The 22,393-nt window shown below is 37.4% G+C and overlaps 1 protein-coding gene across 5 annotated transcripts in view; it reads right to left on the reverse strand.

Annotated features, from left to right (window-relative positions):
- Positions 1-6,221: 6,221 nt before the first annotated feature.
- The window catches only part of Amn1 (antagonist of mitotic exit network 1 homolog), a 38,512-nt gene continuing 22,340 nt past the window's right edge, over positions 6,222-22,393 (reverse strand). For all 5 annotated transcript variants that reach the window (XM_046435984.2, XM_058576137.1, XM_046435985.2 and 2 more), the window contains 4 exons: positions 20,928-21,145; positions 20,096-20,152; positions 19,004-19,115; positions 6,222-6,711 (listed from right to left, as the gene is read on the reverse strand). In XM_046435984.2, coding sequence (XP_046291940.1) covers positions 6,638-6,711; positions 19,004-19,115; positions 20,096-20,152; positions 20,928-21,145 — 461 coding nt within the window. In that variant the 3' untranslated portion in view covers positions 6,222-6,637. The remainder of the gene's footprint in view (positions 6,712-19,003; positions 19,116-20,095; positions 20,153-20,927; positions 21,146-22,393) is intronic.

Raw genomic sequence — 22,393 nt, forward strand, 5'->3', positions numbered from 1 at the left:
TGAAGGTTTAAAATGTTGCCAGTCTTTATCATTAACTAATTCTTCATTTCTATGCATGCCAATTACAGAAATCTCTATCTGCAATTTTTCATCTAGTTTTTTGGAATATGATTATAGAAAGCAATACTCATTAGTGGTGGTGTGCAGTCCAAATGGTGGAGAAGAATTAGCTACTGTAGCACAATCTGTTTCTATAGATGAGTAAGAATATTTATTTAATTGGTACTGGGGATTGAATCCAGGGGTGCTTTACCACTGATATATATATAATATGTCTCCATGCCACCCACCCACCCACCTGCTGCCCTTTTTTTCTTGAAACAGGGTTTCACTGAGTTGCTAAGGATGAATACAAACATGTAATCCTATGATTTTCTGAATCACTGGGGTGCACCAAGCAAGAATACTGTATTTAAAGTCCAGCATAGTTGTCTATGCTGTAACCCCAGTGACTGGGAGGCTGAGGCAGGAGGATGGTAAGTTTCAGGTCAGCCTATGAAACATGTGAGACTTTGTCTCAAAAATACAAAATAAAAAGAGCTGGGGGATATAGCTCAGTGCTAAGAGTGTGGCTGGGTTCAATCTCCAGTATTGGGGGGGGGGGAATGGTACATTAAAAAAAAATTATCCAGCTGTGAATTATGGCACATTCCTGTAATCTCAGTGACTTCTGAGTCTGGGGCAAGTGAATCACAAGTTCTAGACCAGTCTGGGCAACCTAATGAGACCCAGTCTCAAAATAAAAAGGACTGGGAATGTAGCTCATTGGTAAAATACCCCTGGGTTCAGTCTTCAGTACCCACCACCAAAATTATAAACCTCCAACTTAAAATAATTTTTAAATTAGTAAATTCTAGTAATACGTAACAGTGGGAATCATTCTGACATATTCATAAATACATATAACATAGTTTGTCCCATTTAACCCCCTTTTGATTCAGCTTTGGTTAATTAGAAATTACAAACTACAGTGACATTGGATATTTGGCAAGAATTAATTTTACTGTTGTATTCTTTGAAAATTAAAGATGCTAACCTGGTTATTGTCCTTTTCAGCAAAATGAGAAAATTATACTTTAGAGCATTGCTGGAATTCAATTTGATTAAGCAAAGAGAATTAAGTTTAAACATCTACAAACCCTTTATCGATTATCCCCTCAATGATTTATGAGGGGGCCACAAGATTTTTGAGGTATTTAAATGTTACTTAAAATATTTTTTAGTGTCCCAAGTACATATCAGTGAGCCCTGAAATGACTTAATAGCTTAAGAAACAGATTTTTCTTAAGACTATTCACATTTAAAGTGATTATTGATATATACAGATTAATATCTACCAAATTTATAAATAAATATTTCCTATTCTTTCTTTTTTTTTTGTCTTCCATTCTTTTTCTTCTGCCTTCTCTGGTTTTAATTGAGCATTTTTATAATTCTATTTTTTTCTCTTCTTTTAGGATATTAATTATACTCATAAAAGTTTTTTTTTTAGTGGTTGCCCCAGAGTTTGAAGTTTACATTTACAACTAATCCAAATCCACTTACAAGTAAACTGTACTGTTATTTCATGGGTAGCACAATTACTTAAACAGAGTATTCCCAGTCCCTCTCTCCTGTCCCTTATACCATTGCTGTCATTCATTTGTCCATAAGCTATACTTTTATTATTATTATTATTATTATTACCTGTTACTATTTTAAACTATTCTCTGTTAGAGCAGCTAAAAAGAAAAAATATTCTGATTTCATTCACTTCTCTAATGCTCTTCCTTTCTTTATGTAGATCTATATTTCTGGCCTATATCATTTTCTTTCTTTCTGAAGAACATACTTTCACATTTCTTGCAAGGCAGGGAACAAATTACCCCAATTTTTCTTTGCCTAAGACAGTCTTTATTTCTCCATCACTTTTGAAGGATAATTTCCTTGTATATAGAATTTTAAGTTGATGTGTTTTTCTTTCCACATTTCAGGTTCAGATGTTCCTTAAAATGGTGCTATGTACTGATAAGATCATCATAAATTGAAAATACTGCAAGTCAAAACTGCATTTAGGGGCTGGGGCCATAGCTCACTGGCAGAGCTCTAATATATGCGAGGCACTGGGTTTGATCCTCAGCACCACATAAAAATCAAAATCAAAAATAAAAATAAAGGCATTCTGTCCATCTACAACTACAAAAAAACCACCACATTTTTTAAAAAAATGTATTTGGGCAGGGCACGGCCTAAAATCCTAGCAGCTCAGGAGGCTGAGACAAGAGGATCACAAGTTCAAAACCAACCTCAGAAAAAAGCAAGGTGCTAAGCAACTCAGTGAGACCCTATCTCTAAATAAAATACAAATACGGCTGGGGATGTGGCTTAGTGATTGAGTGCTCCCCGAGTTCAATCCCTGGTACTCAATTAAAAAAAAAATGCATTTAGGGGCTGGGATTGTGGCTCAGAGGTAGAGCACCTGCTTACTATGTGTGACACTGGGTTAACTTCTCAGCACTGCATTTAAATAAGATAAAGGTCTATTAACAACTAAATATAGACATGTGTGTGTGTTATTTATATATATATATATTTATATATGTTTACATATATATAAATAGTACACACACACACACATTTATTTTTTTAAATGCATTTAATACACCTAACCTGTTACAGTCTGGATGTCGATGTCGATGTCTCTCTCTCTCTCTCTCTTAGAATTGAACCCAGGGGTGCTTTACCAATGAGCTACTTCCCCAGTCCTTTTTTATTTTGTAAAAGGATTTCACTAAGTTGCTGAGGCTGGCCTTGAATTTGTAATCCTTCTGCCTCAGCCTCCCAAATTGCTGGAAATACAGATATACACAACCATACCAGGCAAATCCCTCTTTCTTTAAGTTGATTTTCTCAGGTATTTTGTTAACAATAGAAAGCCGAGTTAACATATCTACTGACCATCATAGGCTAGCAACACAAGATGCTTTAGATTATCAGTTGTTTACCCTTGTGTTTGGGTGGCTGATGGGAAGCTATGGCTTGGTGCCATTCCAGCATCTTGAGAGAGTATTATACTGTCCATCACTAGCCTGGGAAAATAAAAATTCAAATTTGCAGTATGTTTCTACTGAATACATATCAATTTTGTACCGACATAAATTTGAAAAAAGTTAAGTCAGAGATTATCTGTATTTTACTCAGTTCTCTCCTTTGCATGATTTCTGAAGAGAAGTCTAATAATGTGATTTTTTTTCCCCCAGTACTGGGAACTGCACCCAGGGGAACATTACCACTGAGCTATTATTTTTTCTGGTGTTCTCATATTTGTATTACATCTTTTGTAATTGTCCATGGTTCTTGGATGCTGTTTTTGTTTCATTCGCTTTTCTCTCTGCTTTTTAGTTAGGGAAGGTTTTTTTTGGCATATCTTCAAGTTCAGTGAGGTTGGTGTTGGCCATATCTATTCTACTGATGAGCCCATCAAAGGATTCTTCAATTCTGTTTGTATAGCGTTTTTTTATTTCTAACCTTTCCTTTTTGTACTAGAGTTCCTATCTCTGCTTACATCACTCATCTGTTCTTACATGTTGTCTTTTTTTTCCATCAGAGCCCCTAACATATTCATGGTTATTTAAAATTTCGAGTCTGATAATTCCAAAATCTCTTGTCATGTCTGAATCTGGTTCCGATGGCTTGCTTTGCCTCTGTAGACTCCAGTTTTTCTTTTCTCATGCCTTGTAATTTTTTGTTAACAGCTGAACAAGTTGTGTTGGGTAAAAGAAACAGGTAAACTAAGGCAGTATGAGGTTTTATGATTATCTGGCAGTTAAACTAGCATTTAAAATAGATTCTCCTCTTCTGTTGGTGGGTGGGATCTGCTTAAGCTGGAAGCTGCTGTAGCTGGGAAAGGCCATTTAGTGTTATCAGCTAATCACAACAGGGGATACCTGCTGGCATCAGTTCTGAGGGTGCAGCTGACAAAGCTGGATTCTTCTCCACTACTACTGAGTGGTGTGTTGCAGCTCTTAATGGCAGGCTATGCCCACCAGTGTCACAGCAGACCCCAGAAGTTCACCACCAATTTATTCTTTCCGGATTCTTGTCTCACAATTTCAAAGAAAGAAACCCATAGAGGGAAAACTGAATGTAAAGGAGCAGGATTTATTCAAGTGGAAAGAAAAGAGACAGAGCTCTTTCAGGGTAAGATAGGGGTTGCTGCTTGAGTGTGCTGTCTAGGGGTTTATGTAGCTCATGGGTCAACACTATTGGTTCAAATTTATGCTAATCAGGTCTTAATCATCAGAGATATTGTTCAGTCCTTAAGTAACTTTCCTGCAATTTCCATTTGGGTCTGCCACCATTTCCATTTTCCCACTCCCCATGGGGACTGGCAAGGCCCCCACACAGGGTGATAGTTTGCAGGCCCTGGCTTGCTGTGCCTCAGGCCCACACTGGCATGGTGGGCTCCATGCTTGCCACCCATGTTCTAGTCTGCCAGAGCCTTTGTTTTTCCCTGAAGAAAGGCTTGGATTCTGTAGTTACTACGTGTTAAGAGGCTAAAATTCTCTCTAGTGTCCTTGTTTTTGTCTACTTTGGGGTTTCCCTAGGGATAAGTGTTAAGAGGCTAAAATTCTCTCTAGTGTTCTTGTTTTTGTCTACTTTGGGGTTTCCCTAGGGATTCCTCCCAGCCCCCCCATGCTGGGGACTGAACCCAGGCCTCACACATCAGGCAAACACTCTACCACGAAGCCACATGCCCAACTTCAAGATTCCTTCTTGGGATCCGAGGCTTGCAATAAGGTGTGATATGTGATATAAGGAGGTGGGTAATACCTTACACCTCTCCTACTGATAAGGTTGGTGATAAGGTGTGGAAGAAAGGGATGTGTTCTGTAGTTCTGTGTTTAGGTCTCAGTCTTTGAGTCACCCTGTGTACCTATGACCTTCTCAGCTTTTCTTTTTCCCCCATTCTCTTGGTGAGAAGTTTAGATGGACTGAGTTGGGTATTTCCCTTCTCTCAAGTGGAAGGGTTGAGGGGGCTGGAGTTGGGCACTTGATTTTCTCCAGGTCAGTTGGACTGGTAAAAATTCCCTTGAGTTCTGGCTTTGGTAAAGGAGAATAGAATAGTTGGGCATTTTTCTTTTTCTTTTCTTTTCCTTTTTCTTTTTTTCCATACTGGGGATTGAACCAGGGGCACTCTACTCTGAGCTGCATCCTCAGCCCTTATTAAAAATTTTAAATTTTGAGACAAGGTCTTGCTAAGTTGCCAAGGTTGGTCTTAAAAGTGCAATTCTCGGGCTGGGGATGTGGCTCAAGCTGTAGCGCACTCACCTGACATGCGTGCGGCCCGGGTTCGATCCTCAGCACCACATACAAACAAAGATGTTGTGTCCGCCGAAAACTAAAAAATAAATATTAAAATTCTCTCTCTCTTAAAAAAAAAAAAGTGCAATTCTCCTGCTGTAGCCTCCTGAGTCACTGGGATTACAAGTGTGCAACATTGCACCCAGCTTAAGTTTTAAAATTCTAAAACAATATTAATGTTAAATATATGAAGTATATTCTATACAGCAGAGTCCATAATATAACCCCTAGAAACTTTTGTTATATTCAATGTGATCCTTATTACGTTCTGCTTTTTTTGTTTTCAAAAGGAATTGAATTTGAACAGTAAAATACATGTTAAACATTGTAGAATATTCTCTAGAATCATTTCTAAAACAATTATGTAAAACCTTTATAAAATTATTTCTTCTATATGTTTCCAACTTTAATTAATTATTGAAAACTCAAATACCACCAGCCAGGTGCAGTGGCACATGCCTGTAATCCTGGTGGCTTGGAGGCTGAGTCAAGAGGATCATGAGTTCAAAGCTAGACTCAGAAACTTAGCAAGACCCGGTTTCTAAATAAAATATAAAAGGGCTGGGATGTGGCTCAGTGGTTAAGCGCCCCTGGGTTCAATCCTCAGTATCAAAAGAAAAAAAATGCTATCAAACACAGAAAACTCTTGACAATTAAACTATGACATTCCATCGGCTATAAGATGCATTATAGTGTAAGCTCTGATGGAATAAGATGTGAAGAAATGAATCCATGTAATAACTACAATTTACCTCTGTTTAAAAAAAAAGAAATATGTAAGTTCTGTGAAAAATTACTAAATCTAATCTTCAGCTTTGCTTTTGGCAAATGATCATTTAAATACTTGAGGAAAGTAAGAGTCAGAGCTAAGAAAGTAATTATACTTTTAGAAATATCTTTATTTAGAATTCTCCTAAAGTTTATATCAGTAAATTTCTCTTATAACAGCTCAAATACCTACTAGGAGAAGGAAGTCTTGAGGTAAAACAGACCACTTACACTTTGTTATTAAAGAAACAAAACCCAGCCCCCCACCCATACAGAGTTCATGCTAGAATACCATTTCATAAACAATGACTCATCCAATGAATAGCAATATTAGAATGTTTAAGTCCAGTTAACTTCAAAGCACAAACATGTATACTTAGATTTAGCTGATTCTCAGAGTTATAGCTGAAATAAGACGACGGCAACAACAAAATGTTAAATTAAGTGTAAAGCAAATATCTACAGACCATTTCCTGGGAAAGGAGTTTTGATGAGCTTTCATAGCTTACATAAGCTTCAATAAGCATCAATACACAGTCCACATTACTTGCTTTAGTTTGTTTGGGCCTACTAATTGATCCAAGACTTCTCGTGAAAGATCTATAAAAGAAAATAACAATAGTGTATTAATTCACATAGTCAAAGATATTTAATGTTTCCTCGTGTATAAATTGAGGATGATGATAATTATTGTACCTCTTAGGATTAGTTAAAAGATTTATTTAAATAAGATGATATATGAAGCATAGTATACAACTGAATAAGTCAGTAATTAATGGTAGCCCTATTATTAGGACTGGGGATGTGGTTAAGTGCTTCTGGGTTTAATCCTTGTACCAAAAAAAAAAAAAGACAAAAACAAAAAATGATGTAAACCTTTGTTCTCCCAATGATAATAACTTCCCATTTCTATACACTCTCTGGTTCTTTTCTTTTTGGGTGGTGATATTAGGGATAGAACCTGGGGGCATCCTACCACTAAGCCACAACTCCAATCACCACCACCACCACCCTTTTTTTTTTTCCATTTTGAGATGTGGTCTCACTAAATTGCCAAGGCTAGCCTCAAACTTGCAATCCTCCTGCCTTAGCTTCCCCAATAGCTGGGATTATATGCATGCGCCACTACACCTGGACACTCTAGTTCTCTTGCTTGCAATAAACTTTTTTTTTTTTTTTTTGCTTAATTTTGTTTTCTTAAAATGTGTGTTGGGCCCACTTTTTAAATTTCTATTGGCCTATAAAATTTACAAGTCTAGGAGTCCCTAAATTAGACAATTTTATAACTGAGTTAAAAATATGTTGTATTTACAATATAGATTGTATTTACAGATTAAGTTTGGTATAACTTTTTAAATAATAAAATGTTATCACTTGTTTTTAAGTCAGATTTTTAAAAATCTAAAACTGACTGCAAAAAAAGATAGATGTGAGGGGCTGGGGATATAGCTCAGTTGGTAGAGTGCTTGCTTTGCCTACACAAGGCCCTGGGTTCAATCCCCAGCACCAAAAAAAAAAAAAAAAAAAGAGAGAGAAGCCATATCAAAATCACTGCTACGTGTTGTAAAAAATTGAAATCCATCTAAATGTCTAGTAATATCAATTGGTTAAAATAATAATAATGCATTCATGTAATAGTTGTCCACTAAAAACCATGCTTTGTAATGGCATTATACAGATATGGAAAATGTTCATCTATAGGTCAACTTTTCACATTCTGGTAAATGTTCCCTCCTCTAACCTTTGGGCATGTTTTAGCTTCCAAGGTGACTTAACATACCTGCTGGCTTTCTTTAATCCTGTTCACTTCTTTGTAAATACTCCCTTCATTAAACCCTGTTCAGTCACACTACTTTAATGCTTTATCTATTTCATGCTAAGACTTTGAAGAAGCTTAAATACAGATTAATGGTATGATTACCCTTTTATACTCTTGTTAATAAAACTAAGATAAAATTACAGAGAAAACAACAAATGCCTGTGTCTTAAAAGTATTACAGTGATATGTACACTTCATCTAATAATAGGGCTACCATTAATTATTGACTTATTCAATTGTATACTATGCTTCATATATCATTTAATCTTTTAACTAATCCTAAGAGATATAATAATTATCATCATCCTCAATTTAGACATGAGGAAACATTACTATGTGAATTTAAGCTATAACTCATGATCCTATGGCAGAATACATGACAGAAATTCAGACTCTGGATGGTAAAAGTGAAATGATTCCTTATTATGCTACTGATGTTTAATGTCTCCTCCTATTTTTTTCCCTTTTCCTAGTAACAAGATGCTTCACACCAAAGGCTCAGGAAATTTCTTTTGAAGAAAGAATTATAAATTGAAGATCAGGTGACTTAGGTTTTACTTCTAGTTTATCAGCTTTTACTTTTTTTCCTTTGGTTTTAGAGATTGAGCTTAGGGGCATTTTACCACAGAGTTAACATTCCTGTTCCCAGGCCTTTTTTATTTTGAGACAGGGTCTGGCTAAATTGCTGAGGGTCTAGCTAAGTTGTCAGTCTGAGAAATCAGTGAGACTGTGTTTCAAAAAATAAAAAGGAATGGAGGTGTAGCTCAGTGGTGGAACACTTGCTAGGCCCTAGATTCAATCCAGGTAATTAGGGTGGGGGACTATCCTTTAAGCAAGGTAATTGGGGTAGGGGATTGTCCTTTAAAAGAAACTGAAGCAAAGTGCAATGGCACATGCTGGTAGGTAATCCCAATAATTTGGGAGGCTGAGGCAGGAAGATGGCAATTTCTAGGCCAGCCTTAGCAATTTAGGGAGACTTTTAACAACAGAGCAAAATCCTGACTCAAAAAAAAAAAAAAAATGCTGGACACGGTAGTGAATGCCTGTAATCCCCAGACACTCAGGAGGCTGAGTCAGGAAGATCACAAGTTCAAAGCCAGCCTAAGCAATTTAGCAAGACCCTGTCTCAAAATAAAATTTTTTTTTAAAGGGCTGGGGATGTGGCTCAATTGTTAAGTGCTCCTGGGTTTAATCCCTAGTATCAAAGATAGATAGATAGATAGATAGATAGATAGATAGATAGATAAAAATAACTGAGGATGTAGCTCAGTGGTAGAGTGACCCTGAATTCAACCCTAGTGCCCCCTCCCCCCAAAAAGGAAACTGAAGCAAGCCATTTCTGTCTTAAAATACTTTTCGGCATTTTGGGCTAAATCTTGATGTATGAATTATCCAGGAATCTTAAGAACTTGACTGTAATCAGGCTAAAACAAATCCTCAACTATGAGCAGAGCACATCCCAGTGACTCAGGAGGCTGAGGCAGGAAGATTGTAAGTGAAAGCCAGCTTCAGCAATTTAGTGAGGCCTTACGCAACTCAGTGAAACTCTGTCTTAAAAAAAAAAAAAATTTTTAAAGGGCTGGGTTGAAACCCCCAAGACCACAAAGGAAATTCAAAAATATTAAAAAGTAAGTTGAATATATAATTTATTTTCCCTCAGTGATGGTAACAAAAATATATAATGCTAGCAGATTTAGGAATACTGACAGCAAAGAGGGAAAGGGTAATTTAGAAACATTCACTTTTTTTCTCAATGAAGAATATTTTTTTTTCAATTTTCTTTTTTCTTCTTTTTTTTATTATTTTTTATTTTTTGGAGAGAGAGGGAGAATTTTATATTTATGTTTTAGTTTTCGGCGGACACAACATCTTTGTTTGTATGTGGTGCTGAGGATCGAACCCGGGCCGCACGCACGCCAGGCGAGCACGCTACCGCCTGAGCCACATCCCCAGCCCTCAATTTTCTTTTTTAAAAAATTTGTTTCATTAAAGAACCTTTATTAAGCTGGTCACAGTGGTGCACGCCTGTAATCCCAGTGGCTCAGAAGGCTGACAGGTGAACTGTAAATTCAAGATCAGCCTTAGCAACTTAGCAAAGGCCCTAAGCAACTTAGACCCTGTCTCAAAATAAAATATAAAAAGAGTTGAAGATGTGGTTCAGTGGTGCCTCTGAGTTCAGTCCCCAGTAACCGCCCCGCCAAGCAAACAAACAAAATTAATAAAAGCCATTATATATGAACTTTTGCATTACTATCAGATCTCCCAATTTTATGATTAAACATTACAGACAAGATAAAAGTTGAGACCCACAGAAGCTAAGTGATTTATTCTAAGTTTTGGACAGATGGCAGAAGACTGGGGATCACTACTCATTTCACTTATTTTATTAAAAACTTGTCACACTGGGAAAGTAACATTCTAATACCTTACTTTCCTATTCTGTGATATTAAGGATCAGAAAACTAAGATATAATAATATATAATGAAGGAGATGGCTAGGTCAATCAAAAAAGTGCTAAAAACTGGGAAATGCTGGAGTAAACAAGGTTAAACAAGTTTTTTAACTATAGTTTTTCTTGGAGACTTTGATAAATTAAGATTCATTATAGTGGTATGTTAAACTTTACAAATTTTTTGGATACATAACTTTTTTTTTTGTCATATGCTATACCTGTGAATATCTTGTAAGAGTGCCATATCATGCATGTAACTATAGTGAATCTGAGGAATATCAAAGCACTTTAAGGAAAAAATATGACCACAAGGTGGCAGAAGGACACTATGATCTTTATTTGGGCAACACTTTGACCGGTGTGCATTCAGAAAGTCCCTTTTGGGTAAAATTCCATTGTGTATAAATGCCACATTTTTTAATCCATTCATCTACTGAAGGTCATCTAGGTTGGTTCCACAGTTTAGCTATTGTGAATTGTGCTGCTATAAACATTGACGTGGCTGTGTCCCTATAGTATGCTGTTTTTAAGTCCTTTGGGTATAGACGGAGGAGAGGGATAGCTGAGTCAAATGGTGGTTCCATTCCCAGTTTTCCAAGGAACCTTCACTGCTTTCCATATTGGCTGCACCAATTTGCAGTCCCACCAGCAATGAATGAGTGTGCCTTTTTCCCCACATCCTTGCCAACACTTACTGTTATTTGAATTCATAACAGCTGCCATTCTGATAGGAGTGGGATGAAATCTTAGAGTAGTTTTGATTTGTATTTCTCTAACTGCTAGAGATAATGAACATTTTTTCATATATTTGTTGACTGATTGTATATTCTCTGAGGCTGATTCATAGTGGGGCAGGCAGGGGGAGCATGGAAGGAATAGATAAACGGATAGGGCAGAGGAGTGGGAGCGGGCAGTGGGTTAGAAATGATGGTGGAATGTGATGGATATCATTATCCAAAGTACATGAATGAAGACACAAATTGGTCTGAATATACTTTGTATACAACTAGAGATATGAAAAATTGTGCTCTAAATGTGTAATATTAATTGTAATGCATTCTGCATTATATATATATGTATATATATAATATATACACACACATACACATACACACACACACATATATCTCCCTTTTGGGAATTCACTACTCAGAAAGAATAAGGTAAGGGAATTCCTGAAGGATTGGAGAGAGGATTTATATGGTATGTTGTTCATCAACAGGGAGTGTCTAGTTTAGATCATTAAAAACAGGAGCAGTGGCTTGGGGTCTTTTGTAACCCCGGGTTTTATCTTTCCTGTGTATTGTAGATATTAGGTGTACTTTGCAGGGTCTGCAAAGCAGGCAGATTGTAAATGTCTAAATATATGTTTATTTAGCTATTTTTAAAACAACTGGATATGTTAAAAAATCAAAGTTATATATTGGTGCCTTTTTTGTTTGTTTTTAATTTTGTGATTCTGGCAATTTATCCCAGGACCTTGTATGTGAGAGGCAAGTGCTCTACCACTGAGCTACATCTCCAGCCCTTTTTATTTTCATTTTGAGACAGGATCTCACTAAGTTGCCCTTGCTGGCCTTGAACTTGAAATTCCACTGCCTCAGTCTTCCTAGATGCTGGGATTACAGGTATGTACCACCACATGCAGCTTTCTATGAGGTTTTTTGATAATGATTTTAAACAGTCTACCTAAGAATAAGTTTCTGGTTGACTGTATACATTTTTTCTGACTTGACATCTATTAAAAGTAGAAGGAAAAACACCAGTTATTTTCAAATAGTAACCAGAAAGATTATCAAGGTAAAATTAGGAATGATTAATTTTACAACATGTATAGCCAAGCTATACAAGACAAATATAACAAAAGATTAAAACAGAACCATTTCACCAAATGTTACCAGACTAAGGTACCACGTATTCTTTCATTACAAAATGAAATACATGTATACAACCTACACATAATTTCCAAATGTATGGTTGAAAATAGATTTTTGAATCCATGGTGCCTCATCCATTTAAAAATAGTGTTTGCCCAGTACAGTGGTGCACACCTGTAATCCCAGTGGCTAGGGAGGCTAAGGCAGAAGGATCACAAGTTCAAAGCACTCTAAGCAATTTAGCAAGGCCCTAAGTAACTTACTAAAAATACAATAAAAAAGGCTGGGGATGTGGCTCAGTGATTAAGCACCCCTGGGTTCAATCGCTGATACAGAACAACAGCAACAAAAACCCAAACCAAAACAAAAACCCCAGAGAGCTGGGTGCAGTGATGCACGCTTGTAATTCCAATTACTCGGGAGGCTGAAGCAAAAGAATTGCAAGTTCAAGGCTAGCTTGGGCAACTTAATAAGATCCTGTCTCAAATTTTTAAAAGGACTGGGGAACATAGCTCAGTAGTAGAGTACCCCTAGGTTCAATCTCAATCCCCACCCCCACCACACACACACACACACACACACACACACACGTATTAAAGTGGAAGGGATGAAGAGTTCTAAACTGAAGAAACGTTTCTTTGAAGACAGATGTGAATGGAGTTTTAGTATTGAGGGTGCTTTCTCTTCCCTGCAAGCCTAGTGAATAGAATTCTAAGGAGATCAGTTGGAGAGTGTGATTTGTCCTTGGAGCTTGAGAGACATAGTAGACTAATATCAGAGCCATAACTAAGAAAAACAAAAGGGCAGAAAGTTAAGGTGATAGTCCAGGTAGCTAAACAGGACTGAGGTTGGAAAATATCTGCATTCCTTTTGTCTAAAGCATGTGTTTCCTACAGACAGATGTGGGCAGGCATGGAGTTGCCTTATATTTTGCCTTTGAAAACAACTTAGATGGCTAGGCAACCTCAAAAGAAAGATACTGAAGGTATATTGCCAGGTGCTTGGAGGCAGAGGAAAACACTAGTTCCTGGTCAGAACAGACACATTTGCTTAAATCAAGAGAACTACAAATAGGAGATACCTATAATAATGAGGGGAGTGGTAGAAAGTAGGATCTGATGAACTTCAAAAGTGCCTATAGATCAGGTTCAATTCTCCCACATAGCCTGGGGTGCTGACCTGAGATCATAGCAGTAATGGAAGACTTTGATTACTTTACCTCCCCCCTCCTGCCCATCCCAGTCCCATCTTGACTGACATTGATGGGGCCAGAACTATGGCTGGGGTAAGGCAGAGGAGGAAAGGGAGAATCATGAGATGGAAAAAATCAAGAAACTAATGATGTCCCCTTTCCTCCTATAGCCTTTATACCTACAGCAAACTTGAGCTGGGAAGCATGAAGGTGTAACTTGAAATTATTTGGAATTCAATACATTAGTATTAAAACCTAAGACTTTTAAATTATTGAAAAAGAGGGTTTTAGTGATATAAAATGACAAGATATTAACTATAAAGCATGAGGCTGGGATATAGCTCAGTTGGTAGAGTGCTTATCTTGCATGCACAAGGCCCTGGGTTCAATCCCCAGCGCGCGCACACACACACACACACACCCCCCCAAAAAAACCCATAAAAAAACCTATAAAACGGAGATAAGAAAACAGTGGTGGGGGGGTACTGGGGTTGTGACTCAGTGGTAGAGAGCTTGCCTAGCATGTGTGAGGCACTGGGTTTGATTCTCAGCACCATATAAAACAAACAAACAAACAAATAAATAAAGGTATTGAGTCCATCTAAAACTAAAAAATTATTAAAAAGAAAACACAATGACAGGCTAGGACTATAACTCAGCTAATATAGTGACTGCCTTGTATGCACAAGGCCCTGGGTTTGATCCCCAGCACCACCAAAAAAACCAAAAACCAAAACAACAACAACAAAAAAAACAACTCATTGGCACTGGTTTGTGATTTCATCTGGCAATAGGAAAAACTGGCCCCTTAAGAGCAGGTGTGTGGATCTGCCCAGATTGAGTCAGGAGGATATAGACAACCTAAACAGACCAATATCAATTGAGGAAATAGAAGAAACCATAAAAAGACTACCAACTAAGAAAAGCCCAGGACCAGATGGGTATACAGCAGAGTTTTACAAAACCTTTAAAGAAGAACTAATACCAATACTTTTCAAGCTACTTCAGGAAATAGAAAAAGAGGGAGAACTTCCAAATTCATTCTATGAGGCCAACCTCATAGAATGAGGACAAATGAGGACAACCACTCCATTCACAATATCTTCAAAAAAAATAAAATACTTGGGAATCAACCTAACAAAAGAGGTGAAAGACTTATACAGTGAAAACTACAGAACCCTAAAGAGAGAAATAGAAGAAGATCTTAGAAGATGGAAAAATATACCCTGTTCATGGATAGGCAGAACCAACATCATCAAAATGGCGATATTACCAAAAGTTCTCTATAGGTTTAATGCAATGCCAATCAAAATCCCAACGGCATTTCTTGTAGAAATAGAGAAAGCAATCATGAAATTCATATGGAAAAATAAAAGACCCAGAATAGCAAAAACAATGCTAAGCAGGAAGTGTGAATCAGGCGGTATAGCGATACCAGACTTCAAACTATACTACAGAGCAATAGTAACAAAAACAGCATGGTACTGGTACCAAAACAGGCGGGTGGACCAATGGTACAGAATAGAGGACACAGAAACCAATCCACAAAACTACAACTATCTTATATTTGATAAAGGGGCTAAAAGCATGCAATGGAGGAAGGATAGCATCTTCAACAAATGGTGCTGGGTAAACTGGAAATCCATATGCAACAAAATGAAACTGAATCCCTTTCTCTCACCATGCACAAAAGTTAATTCAAAATGGATCAAGGAGCTTGATATCAAATCAGAGACACGCCGTCTGATAGAAGAAAAAGTTGGCTACGATCTACATTCTGTAGGGTCGGGCTCCAAATTCCTCAACAGGACACCCATAGCACAAAAGTTAATAACTAGAATCAACAAATGGGACTTACTCAAACTAAAAAGTTTTTTCTCAGCAAAAGAAACAATAAGAGAGGTAAATAGGGAGCCTACACCCTGGGAACAAATCTTTACTCCTCACACTTCAGATAGAGCCCTAATATCCAGAGTATACAAAGAACTCAAAAAATTAGACAATAAGAGAACAAACAACCCAATCAACAAATGGGCCAAGGACCTGAACAGACACTTCTCAGAGGAGGACATACAGTCAATCAACAAGTACATGAAAAAATGCTCACCATCTCTAGCTGTCAGAGAAATGCAAATCAAAACCACCCTAAGATACCATCTCACTCCAGTAAGATTGGCAGCCATTATGAAGTCAAACAACAACAAGTGCTGGCGAGGATGTGGGGAAAAGGGTACACTTGTACATTGCTGGTGGGACTGCAAATTGGTGCAGCCAATTTGGAAAGCAGTATGGAGATTTCTTGGAAAGCTGGGAATGGAGCCACCATTTGACCCAGCTATTCCCCTTCTTGGTCTATTCCCTAAAGACCTAAAAAGAGCATGCTACAGGGACACTGCTACATCGATGTTCATAGCAGCACAATTCACAATAGCAAGACTGTGGAACCAACCTAGATGCCCTTCAATAGACGAATGGATAAAAAAAATGTGGCATTTATACACAATGGAGTATTACTCTGCATTAAAAAATGACAAAATCATAGAATTTGCAGGGAAATGGATGGCATTAGAGCAGATTATGCTAAGTGAAGCTAGCCAATCCCTAAAAAACAAATGCCAAATGTCTTCTTTGATATAAGGAGAGTAACTAAGAACAGAGTAGGGACGAAGAGCAGGAGAAGAAGATTAACATTTAACAGGGATGAGAGGTGGGAGGGAAAGGGAGAGAGAAGGGAAATTGCTTGGAAATGGAAGGAGACCCTCAGGGTTATACAGTGGAGGGGGTAGAGAGAGAGGAGGGGAGGGGAGGGGAGAGGTGGGGAGGGGGGATGTTGGAGGATGGGAAAGGCAGCGGAGCACAACAGACACTAGTATGGCAATATGTAAATCAATGGATGTGTAACTGATGTGATTCTGCAATCTGTGTATGGGGTGAAGGTGGGAGTTCATAACCCACTTGAATCAAAGTGTGGAATATGATATGTCAAGAAATTTGTAATGTTTTGAACAACCAACAATAAAAAATTAAAAAAAAAATAAATAAAAAAAAAGGAAAAAAAAAAAAAAGAGCAGGTGTGTGATTAAAGTAACACAAGAAAAGTAAGGGTCAATTTAGAAGTACTCCTTGCTTGTTTAGTGTATTGGTTAAGGATATACATAGCTCAATGGGTAGAATTATAAATTTTTAGTTGGTGTGCTGCAAGAGTCCATTGTTAAAACTGACATTTCACATACTGTGGTCTCATCTATAAAAAAATAGCCTACCTGGAGGTGGGGGGGCATGGGAGGATTAGATGAACTCTACATAGGGCAAAGGGGTGGAAGGGGAAGGGAAGGGGCATGGGGGTTGGAAAGACGGGGTAATGAAATGGACAGCGTTAACCTAAGTACATGTATGAAGACATGAATGGTGTGACTCTACTTTGTATACAACCAGAGATATGAAAAATTGTGCTCTATATGTGTAATATGAATTATAATGCATTCCTGCTATCTTATATACCAAATTAAATTTTTAAAAAATAGCCTACCTATTAGAATACAATTTTCTGGCGTTTTTAATGACCAGAGACCCTGTTTGCCTTCTCAAAATCCCTACCACAGTGTAATGTACCCAGCCTCAGTTCTAGGAGTTTTTCTGGTTGTAATCATTTCCTTAAAGTAATTCTGAATTTTTAATAAGTCGAAATCCTCCACATAACACAAAATTCAAAAGGTACAAAAGGGTATACCTATTTCTTACCTATTGGGGACTTCTTCCTATTCTCCTCTAGAGATAATCATTATTATCATCATCATCATCATTAGCAGCTACCAGGAATTGAAGCCGGGGAGGGCAGGGCTTAACCACTGAGCAACATCCCCAGCCCTGGTTTATATTTTATTCTAGAGATAGGTCTCACTGAGTTGCTTAAGGCGTTGCAAAGTTGCTCAGGCTAACTTTTAACTCTCATCCTCCTGCCTTAGCCTCCTGAGCCACTGGGATTACAGGTATGCGCCACCAAGCTCAGCAATATAACTATTACTACCAGTTTCTTAGTTCCTTTTGGCTCTTTTTTTTTTTTTTTTTTTTTTAAAATATTTATTCATTTATTTATTAGTTATCGGTGGACACAACATCTTTGTTTGTATGTGGTGCTGAGGATCGAACCGGGGCCGCACGCATACCAGGCGAGCGCGCTACCGCTTGAGCCACATCCCCAGCCCCTCCTTTTGGCTCTTGAAAAATGAGGCTATAGTCTTCATTAAGACAGGCTGTTCAGGGCTGGGGTTGTGGCTCAGCGATAGAGCACTTGCCTAGCAGGTGCGGGGCCCTGGGTTTGATCCTCAGCACCACATAGAAATAAATAAATAAAGATATTGTGTCCAACTACAACTAAAAAAAAAAAAAAAAAAAAAAACCTGGCTATTCAGCCTGGCTCTGCAGCTTGGAAGGCTGAGGCACAAAAATTACAAGTTTGAGGCCAGCCTTAGCAACTTAATGAGACTCTGTTTCAAAGTAAAAACGATAAATAAAATGGGCTGGGGATGTGCCTCAGTGGTAAAGCACCCCTGGGTTAAAAATACATAAATAAAAGACTAGCTGTCCAAACATTAGAAAATATGATCAAAGTTATCAAAGATATTTCCAGGATAGTAACTTGACCTAGGGGAAAAACTATTTCCACTATAATTAGAGAAATGAGCTGGAAGGACTAGATATAATTACTAATTCACATGGAGATCCAGGTTATGTTAAGGTATGAGACCCACTAGGGGGAAAATGTGAAAGGGTTGAGGTACCATAAATTCTGGGGTAGGGTGAAATTGAGTCTCATGGCTCCTACGTAGGCCAAATGAGCTATGGCTACTTTGTTCTTCAGTGAGGAGCCACATTAGCTTGAGTCAAAATTATACTGAATATCAGTGTCTACAACCTGATGAAATAACACTTAACAGGTCATTTATTATATGTCACAAATGTAATAATTTAAAATTGAAATTTTTATTGTCTCCATAAAGCATCATGTTTAGTATCATGACCACAACAATTGTTGCTGTCATCATCCTTATATAGTTAATGTTTATTGAATACTTACCAAACCATCACTACCACCACCACCACCATTATAATTATGACTAACATTTATTGAGTTCTTTCAATGTGTGAGGTACCACATAAAGAGTTATCAGGTAGAGCCAGGCCTGGTGGTCTACACCTGTAATCCCAGCTACTCGGGAAGCTTAGATGGGAGAACTGCAAGTTTGAAGCCAGCCTTGGCAACTTGGTGAGATTCTGTCTCAAAATTAAAAAAAAAAAATTAAAGGGACAGGGATGTAGGTCAGTGGTAGAGTGCCCCTGGGCTCTATTCCTAATACTGGGGGAAAAAAAAAAATTGGTTTTAGGTGATCATCATAAGTAAACCTATGAAGAAGATACTGTTATCTGCCCATTTAATAGATAAGAAAAACTGTATTAAGATGAGAAAAATGGATTAAGTAATTTCCTCAACATCACACAGTTAATAAAAGACAAATCCAGGATTTAAACATAAGCAGTCTATCAGACTCACCTGTTATTAGGGGGCATCCATGGAAGAGTAATATTTGTATCTGAGGACAGTAAGTAAGGACAGCTTTTACAGCCTCATCAGTCAGATTTACACAACCTGCCATATGAATCTCCTATTTAAAAAAAGAAAAGAAAGTGAAAAGAAAAAGTAGATCCATAATATAATACACACATACACACACACAAATAACAATATAAGAAAGGTCTGGGAAATACTCATATGCAAAAAGAAACAAATATCTACTTGAAAAAAAAAACTATATAGAAAGGACCACATAAGTCTTAAATAGTTTGGAAAGTAAAGCAGCATTAAAAGTTAAATGCTCCACTATTTTATAAAGCAATTTGGCAATATCTATTAAAACTGAAGACGTGTATACTCCAGAACACAGCAATTCCAATTATAAATGTCCAATACAGAGAAACTTTTCTACATGTGCACAAGGAAATAACTAAACATGCCCACTACAAAAAAATATTTACAATAGTAAAGAGGTGGAGAATTGGTTTAAAATATACTTTATTAATAAAATATAATAAGATAAAATATTTAAAATTAAGAAGATGCAGTGGTGCACAGTTGTAATCACAGCTACTAGGGAGGCTTAGGCAGGAGGATTGTAAGTTTGAGAACATAGTGAGCAACTTAGTGGAACCCTGTCTCAAAAAGGGGATGTGGGTGGCTCAGCAGTAGAGTGCTTGCCTAGGATGCATGAAGCCCTGGGTTCAATCCCCAGCACTGAAAAACAAAAAACAAAAAAGAGTGAAGGAGGGGATGAAAAAAGGTCTATGAAATACCTAATTAAAAAGGCTTGATCTTCTGCTTAGAAAATAATTTCTGAGCAGGGCATGGTAGTAAACACCTGTAATATCAGTGACTTTTGAGGAGGATTGCAAGTTTGAGGCAAGCCTCCACAACTTAGCAAGACCCTATCTCAAGATAAGAAATAAAAGGGTTGGGGATGTAGCTCAGTGGTAGAGTAACCCTAGGTTCAATCCCTAGTGCTACAAAAAAATAAAAACAAAAATTAATAAAATATGGGGATGATGTAAAATTTAGTTGCCATCATCTCTAGAGATATTTAAAAATTACCTCTAATTTCTTGGCACATAATCCACTCACAAGTGCAACCACACCATTGTCAGATACCTAAGCAAAGGGAAAAAGACACAGCCCATAAATGGAGTGAAGGAAGTAAAATTTTCTAAAATTTATTAATCATTTAGAGAGTTTGTCTTCCATTCAGCAAATGGTCTTTTAGACATACATCTCTCACCTTTGTTGCTTAAAATAATTAAGAATACACCAATTTACAATTCTTTAACCAACAAAAGCATAAAGTGGTCAATAATTTCAATAATAACCAAAAGAATTATGTTCTTCTGATTAGTTATGGAAATACATTGGGTCTGAGTAGCCCTCAAAAAGACCCTTATCATAATCAAAATTCTCCAGCCACCTCCCACCATAATTAAGTTTTTGTCAGCAAGATTTTTAGAGTGTCAACAGAATTTCACAGGATTTCTTCAGGGACCTTAATGGGATTTAAAGCTTCCTAATTCTTGTAAATGCTAGGTTTGTAGAAAAAAAGTGTGTGATAGACTCTGTCTCAAGAGAGCTCACTGTATAAAAGTTACTATTTCTGTTTTCTGTGGTAAAAACTTGTGAAACTCTGTCTAGCCTAAGAATATGGGACAAACAGTAACTGTTATGTACCTGCCCACTGTCATGTAATCACTCCACTGAGTATAAATCTAAAAGAATTTTCACACCCAGGGTCCAGAGATTTTTAGGCATTAACCCCTCCGAAACCACTGTAGCTTAAATAAACCTGCTTCCTAAAAACTTCTCGGGTGTCTAGCCTCATCTGTCCTACATTAGGCCAACACATAGTCTATATGTTTCAAGTCCATATTTCACTTACCTGAGTAGCTGAAAAGTCAATACTCTGCAAAAATGGGCAGTTTTTTCCTAATGCGTGTAAGGACACATCAGTAATACTTAAGCATCCACCTAGATCGATAATCTTGAGCAGGCGGCAATTGAGTGCAAGAGCAAGGACTCCTTCATCAGTGAGATTGCAGCACCTTTTTAAAATAGCTTCATGGAGATATGAACAAGATGAAGCCACAGCTTTTATCCCTGGGGGACAACATAATATCAATGAACTATATATATGTGTGTATATATTGTGAAATTAAACATTCCCAAAGAAACAACTGTGATAGAATTTCTTCAGGCAAGCAGCAGATGGACAAATTCTTCCCACTAGGAGATATCAACACAGGCAGGCTTATGGGCGCCTATATAAGGTAAGACACCAAAGGCTTATTTTATAAGGGTTATTTTTGTCCTTTAGAAAGCAAGCCATTACTCCTGACTTTTGCATCTGACTTACCATTCTCATGTTTAGGTATATCTTCCAGAATGTATAGACTTAACTGACCATCTATAGCTTGACAAAGTAGACTGACCTTGACTTCCTCAATCTCCTAAGATGTGGTAAGACCATCTCATACTGGTGGTCAAAATTTCCCTGCTTTTTACTTCAACATGCCTAAGTAATGTCCCCACCAATGTATTTGCCAAGTGTTGTGATTTACAGTTACCTTTGTTTTCTGTATAAAAGTTGTTATAGCTCCTTTAATTTGGAACACTTTTTCAGGGCAATTTGAATCAGTACTCCTGGCCTAGGTCACTTACATTTGTCTTAGAATAAACAATTTTCTTATTTCCTTCAAAGATGAATCATTATTTTGCATCAATAATATATATGTGCATGTGTATGTGTTGTATATGTATATGAATGTTTGGTTAAATACTAATTAGTGCCTAAAAAGCCTGCAGTGAGGACTTCAAAAAGATGTGATAATGAAGGAAAGAGGGGAAGCTGGCCACTTCCCTTATCTCTAATCATTAGGTGAGAATCTAAGCAAAGTGACCTTGTTGTAAAGGAAAGGAATGTACTCATAAAACATCTAAGGACTTCACCTGACATGCAACCTAACCTATATATATATTCCCCCTGCTTGTAGGTGTAGGGTGACCCTCATTGTATCTTGGCCCACTGCTGCCTAGGAGGGTGTAATAAAATGTCCAAAATCTTGCTGTTGAGTCCTCCAACTTTTTTTCTTTGGGGACCGTAAACAGTATGCTGGGGCTTCTGCAGTCCTGGAGCTGAACAATGAAAAATGTGACTGATTTTCATTTTAGCCACCACCAATTGTACGTTAGCCATTTTCAAAGTGGTTCACCTGTTACTGGATTTAAAAGTGCTGGCTGCCTGTCCTATCGTAGGTCAGTTAAGTTGAGAGACAAGGTATTGAGGCAAGAGGGTGACTTAATTAAAAAATAGGAAAAGCTGGCTCAAGGAGAAAGGTGACTTGTCAC

Source organism: Marmota monax, unplaced genomic scaffold (assembly GCF_021218885.2).
Source record: "Marmota monax isolate L192 unplaced genomic scaffold, Marmota_monax_Labrador192_F-V1.1 WCK01_AAM20220418_F8-fsc00012, whole genome shotgun sequence".
NCBI lineage: Eukaryota > Metazoa > Chordata > Mammalia > Rodentia > Sciuridae > Marmota > Marmota monax.